Source organism: Eutrigla gurnardus, assembly GCF_963514095.1.
Source record: "Eutrigla gurnardus genome assembly, chromosome: 2".
Taxonomy (NCBI): Eukaryota; Metazoa; Chordata; class Actinopteri; order Perciformes; family Triglidae; genus Eutrigla; species Eutrigla gurnardus.
In genome coordinates this window covers 7,571,812-7,587,663 of record NC_139916.1, presented here as the reverse complement: position 1 = coordinate 7,587,663, position 15,852 = coordinate 7,571,812, and the positions used below count along the sequence as shown (strand labels likewise).

At 44.2% G+C, this 15,852-nt stretch overlaps 1 protein-coding gene across 6 annotated transcripts in view; it reads left to right on the top strand.

Annotated features, from left to right (window-relative positions):
* The window catches only part of kaznb (kazrin, periplakin interacting protein b), a 93,902-nt gene that overhangs the window by 61,725 nt on the left and 16,325 nt on the right, over positions 1–15,852 (top strand). For 5 of the 6 annotated variants that reach the window (XR_014597881.1, XM_084020078.1, XM_084020081.1 and 2 more), the window contains exon 4: positions 6,694–6,801. Coding sequence is in view for 5 of the 6 variants with exons in the window: in XM_084020078.1 (XP_083876204.1) it covers positions 6,694–6,801 (108 nt within the window). In the remaining variant the exon portion in view is untranslated. Of the gene's footprint in view, positions 1–6,693; positions 6,802–9,303; positions 9,566–15,852 lie in introns of those variants that run through there. The other variant, XM_084020079.1, reaches the window with a different exon arrangement.

Genomic DNA, 15,852 nt, shown 5'->3' with positions numbered 1-15,852 from the left:
ACCTGTGCCTCACCTACTACTATAGCTGACTATTATGCTATTGCAGCCCCATCAGAAAACCTGTGTGCTCTTTGTGTTCCTCCCACCACTGACTCCGAGGGCCGCGTTGCTGTGTTGTATTATTCGGCTTGATGAGCATAGCGAAGGTTTTTCCCCTGGAGTCGGATCTCTGCTCTCTTCACTCGTAATGCTTTTCGAGCTGCTATTCCTCAAACTCTTCTATTCCTCACAAACAAGCCACTAATTCACCTTGTGGTGGTGAAGACCGGAGGCCAGTTTAAAAAGCACAGGAAAGTCTTCTCCTCCATTTGCAACCAAGACGCCCCCCTCTCGCTGCATTTTATGGGCAGATGATGACCGCGCCGTCCTCTGTGCCGGTCCTGCTGTCCAGAGCGAAGACGGTCCCTCTTGGATCCTGCAGAGGCAGCTGGGACGGGGCGTGGCAGGACTGGCATGTGTGAAAGAAGCGTTAATCAATTCCCAGGCCTGTAAGAGGATAGAGGTCAGCAAAAACATCTCACATTTACCAAATGTCCCCGCACACGAAAGAGCCGAGGCCAGGCCGTCATCGCAGCTTTTCCCAATAGCAGCTTGGCCTTGGCACAAGGAGCAGGAGGAATTTTTTTAGTTGTGTCAGTGCTGGATTTCTTCCAGGCAGATTTTTCTGCTTAATCTTCACTTTAAATCCGCCCTCATCTAGCTTTCCTGGTCCGGCAAAGCCTACGGGTTATGGCAGGGCAGATGATGACCAGCTGTGACCCACGGTATCAACTAAATGAGCCATAAAGTCTCTGTGTGTGTGTGTGTGTGTGTGTGTGTGTGTGTGTGTGTGTGTGTGTGTGTGTGTGTGTGTGTGTGTGTGTGTGTGTGTGTTCAACATGCATATACCAGCAAATTTGGGTTTAAATGGTCATTTGTGTCATGAGATGGCATCAAAATTCCCTCGTATTCTCCTTTTAGATTATTAACTTTCATTCACTCTATGTTTGTGTAACTCTCCAAAAAAGTATTTTCTTTTAAAAGTTTTCTGCCCGTCACACTGTTTCTGGGGACTAAACAAACTTAGCCAACCTGAAGTTTGCTCTCCACCACTGTGACAGAAGACGAGCCCCTATCAGCCAACTGAACCCTGAGCTCCCCACGCTGCTCTTGGAGGGGGCCGGGATTAACTAGCGGACCACTGACGGGGCTAATCCTCTGGGGGGTTAAAGCAACATCTATTATCTAGGCCATAATGGATCCTGCATTTTCCCTGGTTGAGCCACGATGATAATGATAACAAATGCTGTGGTCCCACATCTGCCCTATGCCTACATCTATAAGGAAGCCAGCGTGAGGGATTGTGTGATTTATTCTATAGCTGTACACAGATTGCTTAAGCTCTAGTCTCTTGCCATTTGGCCGGTCAGCCCCCCTATGATTATTCATCAGCCGGCATGGATCATCATACCAGTCATACAGGGATGATGCATAACTACATCATCCCATACCGACTGCAATGATAGTCATCATCCCATAACCTTGTTTTCCCAATGGAATTGTTAGGAATAAGGGTACTTTCTGCTCCCTCTAGCCCTTCAGCCGTTTGAGTTTCAGCATAACAACGTAGCTAAGTTTAATCACAGGGATCCGCAACGTTGACGATGTTTTGAGCAGATGAGGCGTGTCATACTGAAGGATGCCCATTCAAAAGTTTCCCTGTGTACTCTCACAAAACCCTGAGAGTCTAAAAAAAAACCTGACCAAGGTAGCAGCTGTACAAAGTCTTTAGTGATGGTCTTTTATCTTTTTTCTACCTACAATAATGTTTTATATCAACCATCCTTTGCAATATAGTTAATGGTCCCACCAAACGCCCAAGGCTACTTTTACATGAGCCATGGTTCATAAAGATGCACTTTACCACATGCAGTTCTGCCTCTATATCAGGGTTTTATTAATGTGTACATGAGACTTCCCATTAAGATATTAAGAGGAGGGTGTTCCAGCTTTTTAGAGACAAAACATTGATAACCCTGCATAGAATTTTTTGGACAAATGCATCTATCAAATGGATAAATGTATATAAAGTTCATCCTGCCTCACCCTTCTAACCAAATAGTGACAAATCACTACTTTGCTTTAACTTCATCACATCTATTTAAAAGTCACACAATAGCCATAAAACCGTTCTCTTCAGTGATTTGCAACATTAGCCACAATGGCCTGATGCACCCCGAGGATAATTAACGGATTGCATCCCCATAAACAGTATGGAAGCATTTAATCATCACATTTTGGTCGTCCTGTATTTAAAAAATACACTGAAATCCCCAAATTCTGTGAGCGTATGAGCCCTCCACCTCTCTACAATGCATGCTGTTTTTATAAAAACCTTCCCTTAATTGTGTCCTCTGACACTGAAATCATTAGAGCGAGAGAGAGATGCAACGCACCCGCAGACTGCTGAGCAACGGAGCACCACCGGCCATAACACTGGTTTCCCTGGCCACTCGCTACCTCCAGCAATTTCTCCTCATTGATGTAATGGATGTGTCCCTGTATGGGTCTTTTCCCTCCTCGGGGCAGACTGCTGCTGTGCTCACACACACACAACAACATCCAGAGGCCATGGATCACAGCAGCCTTGGAGCAGCCGTTCAGGCCTAACGTCCTGTAGGCACTGGGAGGATCGATCCGCCGCGTCACGTATGATTATAAACACGGATTAATACGCGGTAACTCTTCAGCTGCAGGCCAAGTGAAAAATATGAGAGGGGTGACATTTTGCTGCAGTGATTCAAACCTGCACGTCTGGGCTGTATAACAGAGATGTGACAGCTCGACCTTCGATATACATCACATCGCCTCACTTTCAATCCGTCCCAGAGGAGAAATCTATTTGTTGCTTTTCTTATGGTGTGAAGAGCGTGTTGAATACTAAGTCAATGTTCCCCCCCCCCCAAAAGTATTTCACTGCTGTTGTTAAATAATAATTTGACACATTTACAACCCGTCTTTATGGAGGCTTCAACGTGTCGTTTTCTGGTTTTACGCAACCATTTGTTTTCTTCTTTCATATCTAGTGCCGTCGTAAATTAACTTTTATTTCCAATTCATCACTGGCATCTGTGTGGAATGCTGCTAATGATGCCCACCAGTGGAGATGCATGTGAGAGTGCTTCGTCAGCATTCTGCACTCTGGGATTTGGACGGCTCCACGCGTGAGCGTCGGGTTCAGGGATGAGCGTTCCCCCCCTTGTGAAATATTCAACATACCTGAACCAAACTCAAACCAATGCTCTTATGCCTTTAGGCGACACTTCCTGGCTCCATCTTGTGCCAAAGGTTAGAATGTGTTCACGTCTTCGCTGATTCACAAATGCTGTGAAATTCTATTTAGATAGTGTTTCAAATTCATTCTGCGGTGACAATTCAAACCCAAGAGAGGAAATAATAGAAATGTGGGCAATTATTGTGTCCCACGGAACATGATTTAATTCTTCGGGGCTTTTACGTTTTAGGATTATGAAAATGTAATTTCCTCCGTAAAACATATCAACTATTAAATTAACAAAAAAATGTCCATTGCGGAGACTTTGAATGTCCATATTTCAATGTGCACCACAACCCCAAATCAGCACTATAGCTCCCATAATAAAAAGCTTTTAGTAGATGAGAATATGTAGAAACTATAAACATTACGTTGAGTCTGCTACTAGCCAATCGCCTCTCAAAGCTAGTTACACACACACACACGGTCCAGCAGTTATAGATATATATTGTTCGTGGTACGTGTTCGTCTCTCAGAATCACGCAGCGCATACAACCATGTTATTGCAGTGAGCAGGACAATGCTTCACACTGCTTCACACTGCTTCACACTGCTTCGACTCGCGGGATCACGGCTTCCTTTCTGGTGCGATGACTGATGCAGGAATGAATGTGTACGACGGCCTGAATGCCAGTGTAATTAAAGGTTGGCTGAGGGTGGGCGATGATGAGCTGTCTGCACACTAATGATAGTTCCCTCCTATTTCTGCTTGAACAGCCACTCTGACTCCCACTGGGTGTTTGTCTCCTCTTTCCATCACGTCCCCATACATGTCGCCTGCATCCCTCGGCTGAGTGAGCTCGGGAGGGGAGTGGCGGCGGATGTTTGGGTAGCCTCTCTCGCTTCCTACCACACCTGGGGGGTGTTTCTGCAGTCACACACTCTCAGATATCCTCATTAATAACTGGTGGGCGTTTTCCCCTGTGATGCTGTCAGGGCTCAATTTGTACATTGTCATCTGGAAGGAAGTCTCATTATTAAAAAGATGGTAGGAACACTTACTACCACGCCAACATTAATGAAAATGAATCGTTTTCTCCCTAAGGAAAATATCATTATACCCCAAATATTTTTAGATGCACTAAGTCTGTCTGTGCATCCATCAGCAGGTATGTCATCGGGGACTTATTTGCATATAGCCAATACAAATATGTTAATCATATTTGCATCATGTGGTCATTGTTTCATCAGCGACACTGACTGATTTCAAGCTACAGTTACTAAGAACAAGGATGTTAACAGTGCATCTGTGTGTTAGTGAGATAATAACATCCATGATTGGTTTTATTAAATGTGGAATTAGTGATTCTGGAAAAGATTGTTACAAAAAAAAACATTTCCAGTGAGCCACCAGGACCCCCACTGCATAAATGCATCACTTCTGTTATTAGATACGACATGTCAAAATGTCTGTTAAAGTTATCCATCAAATTAAATAGTGGAAATATAGAAGTACAAAGTGACTTACCTTATTTTATTTTTTTTAAAGTAATGCATTTTGATGGATATTCCCTCCTGACAGAATGGGACACACATGTTTAAGCACACATAGCTGGAGAGAGAAACTCACAATAAACTGTCGGTGAAGCTACAGATAGAAGCAAGGCCTCCTCATTTCCATGAACTTTGACCTCTCACTGCAGAAAAGAGGTGGCAGTTATTGTGCCTGCTGTGTAGGATATTCCTCTCTAGAGCACATTCACATACGTGGGAGCACGATCACAGACACAATGACGGGGTGTTTCCTGGCCAATTAAAACCCTCTTGGCATTCAAACCAGTGAAGAGTTCAGATGACTGAAGTAGGTTGCTCATTATATGAAGCACACTTATACAAATCCATTGATTATTATGGTACATTGTTCATGTATTTGACAGGCTGCTTATTCCATAGACATGTTTGGCTTCCCATGGGGCCACATGTTACAGCCTTACCTTTATGTATCAACATCTTTATGTTAAAGCCCAGCAAGCGTCAGCATCTTCAACTAAGTGCTAGAATAGTTTGGGTGTGAATTTGTGCCAGCAGCTCTCTGTCTCTCTGTCTCATGGTGGCAGGGCAAGAGCCTGCCCGCTGTCCAATCTCCATATTAAAGAACAAGGGAAAGGTCAGTTTAACGGCACCTAAGCGGGTATCGACAGGTCAGGAGGACGGAGGTGAGGAAGGTCAGTGATCCAGATAAATAACGTTGAAACGGTCGAAATAAGCAGATTAGAAAGGAAGGAGCGATCACTGCGTGGTTGTGCGGATGGAAGTCACCTGAGGGTTTGACGCCGATTGCGGTCCTCGTGGTGGAGGTTCATGGTTGAGCTGGAAAACATGTTTCTATTAAGCACTACGTATACAGGAGATGCTGTCATGCCTTCACTTGGCATGAAATCCAACAGTTATAGCGTTATAGATTATAAGATCAGCAGAATGACTTTCAGTTTGCAGATTTCAGATCAATAGCGGCATCTCAAGCTCTCTTCAAGAGGAAATCATTTCCGGTGTATCTGCTCGACGGAACTATTCCCCGGCACAGCAGGGATATTGCTGCCTCCAGTAATAACTGTATTTTTAATTTTTTTTATGTCATGCTTTGCAGTTGGCGGTGATACATTTAGAAAAGGAGCTGAAACCTTGATGATTTCAAGTCTCACTCATTTTGTTCTTGAACTCTGTAAAAAAATCTGAAATGTCTAATGTAGAAAAAAATATATAGTAAGAGTAAAGTGGAATAACATCCTTTTATATTTATATTCATGTCCATATCTTCGTATCTATACAGTAATTGCTGCTAAACTGCACAGACTGTGAATACAACTTTTAGTTCTTTTGTACATATTTTTATTCATTTATACCTTTAGTCTTTAGTGTATATTTTTATTCTTTACGAGTATTTTCTATTTGAGGTGTGAAGGGAAACTGCAGAATAAGAATTTCATTGCTCAGTGTGACCTTCTTCTTTCTAATGTGTGTATTACAATAAAAATCTTGAAATCTTGAAATAAGTAGTTGAAAGAGATGGAGAAAATGTAAAAAGGTTTGAAAGATTGAGTGAAAAATATTTAAAAAATAAGGTGAAAAGAGTATAAAAGTTAGCCAAGCATTGCAACGCAATGAGACACGTGTGAATCAACAAATACAGAGTGTGCTTCATTATTGCTGCGATTTGTAGGACAGATTCATATTTGCGTCTGAAAGCTTGGGAGCGCGTGCAGAAATTGACATTGTGTCAGAATGAATCATCCGATTTAACAGGCCTGCCGTCATATGAACACTAGAACAGCCTCGCCGCGTGAATGCCAACAGGAAGATTTGATGAGAGAATAAACATCTGATTCATCTGATGGTGCGATTGACATTTATTCTTAATTCCTTTCCCTCTCCCCCCGCAGAGCCATCGGTGCATCACAGACAGAAGACAGTTGTGACGGACATGTGCTACCCGACGGAAATATCCAGCCTGATGGACTTTGGCACCCCGGACTGTTCGCTAGGCAAAGGTACGGTGTTGCGTGAAAATGCCAGGGTGTTGCCTTGGTGACGGCTGGAAGTGTGCAGAGATTTATCCTGGCAGGTAAAAGACACAGAGCTGTCTGTTAGACTGGGAGCTTAACGCTGGAGTAAAAAGGTCTGCCGGGCTTAAAGTGTGAGAGCGATCTGGTACCTAGTACCTGGACACCCGGGCCTCACAGTTCACAGCAGGCCTGGATCCATCACAGCCAGATCAGGTACCTGGTACCTGGACACCCGGGCCTCACAGTTCACATCCTGGATCCATCACAGCCAGATCAGGTACCTGGTACCTGGACACCCGGGCCTCACAGTTCACAGCGGGCCTGGATCCATCACAGCCAGATCAGGTACCTGGTACCTGGACACCCGGGCCTCACAGTTCACAGCAGGCCTGGATCCATCACATCCAGATCAGGTACCTGGTACCTGGACACCCGGGCCTCACAGTTCACATCCTGGATCCATCACAGCCAGATAACAGAGGCACAACACAGTGAGATCAGAGTAACTTCTTGCCAGAGACCTTTTTTACTTTGCACATTTCTTTAAATCTGAACGGAGCTTTATTGAAGTTAATTGCAACAGAGTCGTATTGTAATGTGCAATTACTGCTTGGCGGCGAGGGCCACTTATTTTCCTCCAATCACTGTCACCGGTTTGACGAATAAACGCCTCGCAGAGAGTCCCGCGCGGCTCAGGGGATAATAGTCCCTCTCAATCTGCCGTGTGCGGTAATCAAAGTGACCCAGCCCGTAATAACGCACGCCGCACAAGATATCGATCATGAAGTGTATTGATCGCATCTGCCTTGTTGTCCGTTCCCCTTTTCTTATCATAATGACTGCTATTATTCTTCGTTGTTCTCCCACCGATGCAGTGTGATTCCCATAATAATTGTGATTCCAATCTTTTCGTCCCATCTATCCCCCCCTGAAGCTGACGGAGGCGGCTGAGCGGCTATTAGAGGAGCCTCGTGTCCTTTTCAACAATGGGCAGTGGTGGCCGTGACCTCACTTCTTCTTCTTCTTCTTCTTCTTGTGGAAGGGTGTAGAAAAAATAAGGCCTTTAAGGATTCGTTCTGGCTTTAATGTGAGCAAAGCAAAATGAATGACATAGTGATACCGGGAGTTTAAGCCAAAGAATGAGGACACTGAGGAGTGGAACATTTCAGGCTGAGAAGCGGTCGGGATAAAAGCGACGGCGTGAATGAGATTCGGCGCGGCTCAGAGGCAGGCTACAGCGTGACCTTGGATTTAAGTTTCGGTCAGTAGAAAATGTAGTCGCTTTTCAGAGAAGTTAACAGCAGCTCAGGCAGGTTAAAAATGTCAATCTCTATATAATAAAGTGTGTAATTAGCACATGTAAACGCTTTAATAATGGGATTTCCTGAGATATAACAGCTGTTAATGCTACAGTGATGAACAGCGTTGAACAAATAAAAGCATATGGGACATTAATTGTATCCACTCCATTCTCTCTCAGCTGGGATCAATCAGAGAGACTTCATCCTGGCGGGAATCCTTGAGGTGTCACCGTGTGATTGACGGATCCGATGCCTCGTGTCACAAGGATCTGGTTAGAGCACATGTGATCTGTGGATGGAGCGGGAACGCTGAGCGCCGGCCTCTGACAGGCAGGACAAATGGCACGCTGCCTCCGCTGTCACGTCTTTAACGGGAAGGAGGTTTAACTCGTCTTGGTCTTGCACACAAACACACACACATTGTGGCTTTAGTATGCTGGTTATGGCACTCAAGTGCTCATAAACCAAAAAATCCCATTATACGTTTATATATCCAGTCTTTGCAGACTGAGTTAATTAAGTTGCAGCCCGTTCTGTGTTACGTTTACCTGCCTGAGGCTTTCAGGCCTGAAGAGCCCTGTCAGGCTAACCGGACCAGCCTCGACCTTATTTTACATCTGACAGCCTGACCTCACTCAGACAGGCAGAAGAGACGTGCTTGAAAAAACGAATCCTGGACACTTAAAGATAACACGTGAGAACTCGTATTAATAATCCACTCTAAGTGTGAAGTGCTGAGGGCGGTTAGAAGCGTGAACTTCTTATCACGGCGCTGCTGATCCCTTTTTTGAGGTGTTTTAGTCAAAGTGCATAGTTGCAGCATTTTTCTATATCTAGTGAGGAAGTGAGTAATGTAAACTCACGGAGGCCACAAAGGCACCGCGGCCCCAGAGGGAGTGTTGTTCCCGGGTTCGGTCTCCGGGTGTAATTGCACACGCTGTCCTCTGCTAGCTCTCGGCCATCAGGTGGAGCGAGAGCTCCACTGACTCACCTGGATCATCACCTGAGGCCTGCGTCGCAGTTCCCTCCCCCCTCATCTGGTTTGCTCACTGGGGGGGGGGGGGATGAAAAGCCGGAGTGGGCGGCGGAGATAATGTTGTCCTGGCTGCCACAGGGCGTGTCATTAAACAGGTAGCAGGTAGGAGAAAGAGAGACGCATACGGAGGGAAGAAAGGAGCAGGAAAGACAGCTCAGTAGCTACCGGGGGGACGACTTCCTGGTAACCTGTCTGGGTGGAGCCTCGGCAGGACAAGGCTGGGAGCGGCTGTGGTGGTGCATTGGTTGTGTGCGCTGGTTTGAATGGTGTGTGCACTGGTCTGTACGTAGACGTGTGTGTGTGTGTGTGTGTTTTCACCTGCTATGAGAGCTCACTCCACAGTTGACAGTGGAGCCGAGTGGAGCCTGTGCCGAGGAGGACATGAGGTCCGAGAAGGAGGAGGGGAAGGCCGGTGAGTGACAGACAGAGGAGGGGGGGGAAGACGTTGCTTGTGTGTGTCGGAGGAACAGCGAAGGCCATAAAACGGCGGTGTGTGAGCAGGCTTGAGTTCACGTTTGTGTATAAGTGGCTGTATTGGTTGCATGAGAGGGATTCGATTGTGGTGAATTCAGTAGTGGAAAGTATATTTATTCAAGAACTATGTTCTTTATAAAATAAATGTACTCATTCTTACATGTTATGCTTTGTAGCACCTCTGCTAAACTACATTTCAGAGGGAAATCTTGTGTTCGTCAATACAGACTACCTAACAGTCTGTGAAGTAGGGCTGCATTTCACTTAACTCACCTGTTGTTTCTTTGAATAATCACTAAAAGTCAGGGAAGGAAAAGTGAAAGTTTCCCAGAGCTTAAACTGTCTTGACCCAAAATCTGTATTTAAGTTATTATAATAGACATTAACATTTGAGAAGAACCAGAACCTACTACTACTACTTCTACTACTACTACTACTACTACTACTACTACAACATATAATACTGCTTAAAGTCACACAATAGTCACAATAGTTTTCTGGCAATCAACCGTCAAATTAATTCATTGACAACAAGCAGTTTATTCCATTATTATTATTTTTTTCAGAGCAAATATTTGTTTGCTGCTATTGGAAGCATTTGAAAACCTCTGTATTTATTTATTTTATATCAAGCTCTGTATTTTTTATCCTTTTATGGACTCTGGCACCTTATTTACATAAAAAAAAAACATTGTGATTCCATTTATTTTCATCGTGAATTAAAAAAAAAAGGTCGGCAGGTCACCTGCATTCCACATGAATCTAATGCTATTTGTTATAATTGCTCATGTAATTAGTCCCATTATTTACTCCATTGTTTACAAAAATATGAAGGTTATTTTACATGATTTATTTTCTACGGCAACTCATTGGCAAAGCCCTTAATTGTAAGTGCTGATTTATTTTAATCTATATCCAATACTTTTCTTGTTTTATCGTGGATAAGAACTAAATGCTGACCTACATATATAACATGTTCATATGGATAACATGGTAATCTGTTAATCTTTCATAATCATTGCACGTGAATGGAGTGGTATTTGGTGAGATGCTTTGCAGTGTGACAGACATAGTAGTGCAGCAGACATGCTAAAGCTTGCATAATAATATCGACATTGACTGTTTGGCTTATTGTTATTGTCCATAATGTGTGTCATGTTGGTGTGTGAATGACTGAATCAACTGCTTGTCTTCTACTCTGCACCATAAGGACGGATGGTACCATCACTATAATAAGCTTTGTGCTCACAGCTTTGTCGCAAAGTCCTTCATCTCCATAATGGAACATCGTTTTGTTGTTTTGTCTTTTAGAATCATTTTTCTCTCGCCTCCGTGTGAGCTGAGCTAATCAAGCACCGTTATGACTTGCATCATCTAGACAAGCGTTCGACTGAATAGTAATGAGCTCGGAGCAGGTATTTGTTGCCATCCTCTGCATGATTCAAGCTCCTCAGCGAGGATGTTAAACTTTAGAGGCACAAGCGTCGGTAGAAGCTCCGTCGCCTCAGCTTGTAAGACTACTGTGCCACGGGACGTGAGGGAGGTCGTGTATCAAATCATGTAGATTTCCAGTTCTCCACAGACCAGATCCGGCTGTTTCCGACAGATGTCGAGTCCCCAGAACAGATTCAAGTGGGACAATAGAGCCTGCAGCATTGTGGTCCTCAGTGGCTTTTACAAGTTCGTCAACATCACGGTCCCCCCGCCCTTTTAGTTGTATAGATATTGGGGCCCAGTTCCAGTTTCATGTTCCTCACTGAGTCCACGAGGGCTCAGGACTGTCCCGTAGTGGAATCAGCAGGAACGAGTTTGAGGGCTTTTATTCTCACTTGAAAGCATGACTTTTAAATGTGTTGATTTGGTACTACTTTGTCAACACTCCAATTCATTAAAGGAATGACTCGACATTCTGGGAAATGTCCTTACCAGCATGTGATTATTTTTCAAGAGTTAGATGATCAAAATCACTCTAATAAGTCTAATATGTTGAGTTTGAAACAAAACAAATGTTCACATCTTGGGTGGGTGGGGAGGAAACCATCAAGACCCTTGTGTCCTGAGGATTACCTCTCACCGCCTCGCTTCACGATGGTGATATCAGAAAAGTGTGTGAGGGTTCATTGCTTTGGGCTAAGGGGGGAACCTTTTGAGTCAAAACAGACATGTTAAGACATGTCACCTGCAGTACGAGAAGAAGAGGAAATAAGAGGGCGGAGCTAAAGAACGACAAGGGTCATTGACTGAATTAAAAAGTCCTTCATAATTCCCTTAGTTTGCACATTCTCAACTCCTTTCAAAGGAGAGATGCAAGGACAGAGGAGTCAAAGCTACGGGGCATTTAACGAAGGAGACAACCTTGCCTCGATGCCATCACTTCCAAACAACGTCAATTAAATATGAGTATAGGCGTGTGGCAGTTTTGTAATACGGCTGTATACAACCTCCTGTGTATCTATGACTTCTGCAAAGGATGCACCGGTGTATTATGGCTCCTTTATTCTCAATCCCGACTCCTTGAAATGCATTTTAAAAGTTCGGCCAACCTTAGAGGATGGAGCGCTGAGATCGATTTCCGGGTCACAAGCCGGAGCAACGAGGAGCAACAAAAAATGAGAAAGGCCATAAGATGTCCAGTCCTCATAAATGCTGCAGTTACTGGAGAAAATCACCTCACTGCTTCGCTAACATAAATCCAAGGACTCCCGTCCAGAGCCACCGCGCCAGCCGGGTGAATCACCGACTCATTCACGTCATGTAAACCAAACATGGATGAATGGATGAATTATGCCGGTGTCAAGTGACGGTGAGGGGAGTGTTAATCAAAAATGCAGCCCTTGACAGCAGCATTAAAAATCCAAATCGCCCTGTCCAAGTTCTCAGTGCTCTTCACGTGGCACTTCCTTGGCAGCGTGCCTAATCTGCACATAATAACCAAGTGAATCAATTACAGCTATCTGCACTTGGCATCCTCACACTGACCCCAGTTGTAGTGTAAACCCAGAGGCAGTTAATTAATAAGAGCTGTTCCCGATAGACACCGTATACTCGCACAGATATACCGTCCACGAGTGCAGATATATACACACACATCATCATACACACAAACAATATGCAGGATACGTATTCGCTTCACCCACATTAGCATTTCATCTGCTTTCAAGTACAGTACGTGAAGTATCTTTTCGAGGGGAAAAAGATCAAATCATCAACACATATATTGGAATTTTATGGATGCACCGAACCGACGAGTGATGTTTCGTCTGCGGGCCGCGATGAATTACCATTAAATGGTGAATACTCTGCTCAGGTTTGAGAGTCAGCATCATGCATTATTTATGGTCATATGTATAATAGAGGGGAGGTGTAATACCCTGAATGGAAAACTGACCTGACCTTACATGTAGGGGCCTTTTCAGAATGCAGAGCATACAGCTCGCAGTGCTTGGAGGCATCAGGAATGATCTGTTTGCTCTGGGTTGTGTTTGATCTTCCTCGGTGATGTTGCCAGGTCGAGGTAATGTGGACGGCACATTAAAAGCTGAAAGAACGACACAGTAGTCTCACCATCAATGGGTCCATAGGCAGCCCTCCATTTATTACCTGAGGCACCGGATTCATTTCAGAAGGTTGTTTGTTGTACAACAATTGAAATGTGAACAGTTGTCCTTCTCTGACATCGTCCACCTGGTGCTAGTAAAATGAAGCCGACATAGAGGTGCCAAAAAACAGCATTTCCTCAAATGGCCACTTGAGGCTGGCTCCTAAAGCGAGTCAATCCCCATAGACCCCCCATGTTTAGCAAAAAATGGGTGTGGTCTGTATAGCTAAAAGGTTGAAAGTAAAGTCATGCATAATGAAGGGCGTGGCCTCTTTGAGTGACAGGTCTGTCTCAGGTCCGCCCTCCTCTGCTGTGTCATTCCGAGTTCGTCTCAGCTCCACCGATGATCCACCTTTTTGCCAGTTTTTGGATTAGCCGGTAGTAAGTCTGTGTTGTCACTGCCAAGATGGCGACGGACTCACTTTGAACTTCACTGGATCCCATCAACATCACTGTCTCCATGAGCTGAAGTCTTGTCACGGCTTTTACCGCTAAGCATGTCAAATCTGTGCTGTACAACCCACGCAGGACTATACAACTCTCTCTCCCATCATCGTGCAAATCCCCCTGGAACTTAGCAAAACAATCAACAATAAGGTTGCCAAATATAGTCCTGCTGATTTTTTTTTTTTTTTTTTAAAACGACCCTATTCTCTGCAGCCTGCCTCTGCCATCCACCCACTCAGCCTCCCTGGGTTCGGAGACCCAGCAGGTAGTCGCTGAAGGATGAATGGGTTTGTTTGTGTTCTTTTCACGTTCCCTGCCTTCTGTCTTTCCACCATATTTGGGTTTTTGATGCTTCTTTTCTTTCTCAAATCCTTAACAAGCCCTTTAGTCTCCAGATGTAAACAGAATGCTCAAGTATCAAAGTTGAGTAACATTTGGACGTTATGATGCGTTTTTCTTCTGTAAGTGGCTTTTTGGGGGCTTTTTTGGGGGGGGGGGCTTCCTGATTTTACAGTATATCCAGACTAAGAGTTAGCCATGCTAACATTTCTGTGATGCTATCTGGCACAGCGCGGCTTTAAGCTCATTAAATGCACACAATGATGTTGCTAACTTCCTGATGTTTAGCGGGTATAAAGTTTACCATCTTCATCGTAATTATCGTACCACGAATGTGAACCTCGTGGTGGTGCTGGAAGAAAAATCTCATCAAGCCGATGAGGATTTCTTCTCTGTTCATTATAAATTGTATGCAAATCCTGTTTTTGTTCTGGACCAAAGTGAACAGACAGATTGCTGCCAGAGGCTAAAAACAAACGATAAGCATTGAGACGTCAGGGTGCGCGTGGAAATAGATGGTTCGCGTTGACAAGATTCATATTAAACATTCTCTCCTCTGCAGCTTAATTCTCTTGAGACAGACAGAGTGTCATATTGGGAAGCAACACAGATTATTAATAAGATGAGGCTTAGCGCCCGCTCGCCGGCGGTACGCAACCTCGCAGGGTTTATTTCAGTTCAGCCGTGTTTTTCACCCTTCTTGTCAACGCTATAGTGTTACCTGCATGATGGGTTTAATCAAGAGCTGAAGACTGCTGTCTTCTCCCTCAGCAATTTCCACTGATCTTTATACGGTAATTAGACGAGGCCAGAGCTCAGCTCCTCTCATAAGAAATGGCCTTAAAACACGCACGTGGACGCGGACGCTCATGCAAACAAAACAGACTAATATAATGATGAGCATATTAGTGATTAAATATTACATATGGTGTAATATTACACTGGTGTGTACACATGTGGCCGTGGAGGGAAAATGTGTTCCTTATGTCTGTAGGCCTGTTTGATGGATGAGAAAATGTTTAATTATAACCTTGATTCGACTTATCAATGTGGAATATGTGACTTATTGTGTCATTGAGGGAATTCAGTCCAGCGGTCACCTTATGATTGAGCTCACAGATCGTCACGGCGACACAGCAGCGGCAGTGTGCTTCCCCTCGGGGAGGCTGACGGTTTGAGTCAACACAATCACCTGCATTGCAGGTACTCACTTACGTCATGTTTCCCATTTCACAGGCCGACTCTGAGCAGGCCGCTGCCCTGGGAAACACGTTGTTTGTGTTTTTGGTACATTCTCTGTAAAGCGGAACAACAAGAACAACTTATGAAAGAATATTAGGAGGCTTTGACAGAAAAGCTTTTTGTTTCTTTTTACATCCCCGGTGAACATTTGCCATGTCGCTTCTTATTTTGTGTAAATAAAACGTATTTGTGGATGATTGAAATATTTGCTACGCAGGGATTCGTGTGAGCAATGCACCATTGAATGGCGTCGCTTTGATGTCTACTTTATTAGCTCCATCCCCTGCAATGCAACAGCTGAAAATCTCTGTTTTCATCCGTTAGCTCCACCTCGTAGATAGCACGTTATAGCAGCGCAGAAATACCACAGGAGCCAGCAGGGAAGAAGAAAACTGTGGGAAAATATGCAGGAGGAAACCAAACTCCTCCAGGCTCTATTTCCATGTTATTGTGGAAACAATTAAAAACAAATCCGAATTAGGTTCTATATTTAGACATTTTTTATAGTCTTGAGCGGTGACTCGTGAATATCTTTGTTTTGTGAAAGCAGTCCCACTTTTACATGTGTGTGACACAGCAGCTGTGAATGTAAGGTATGT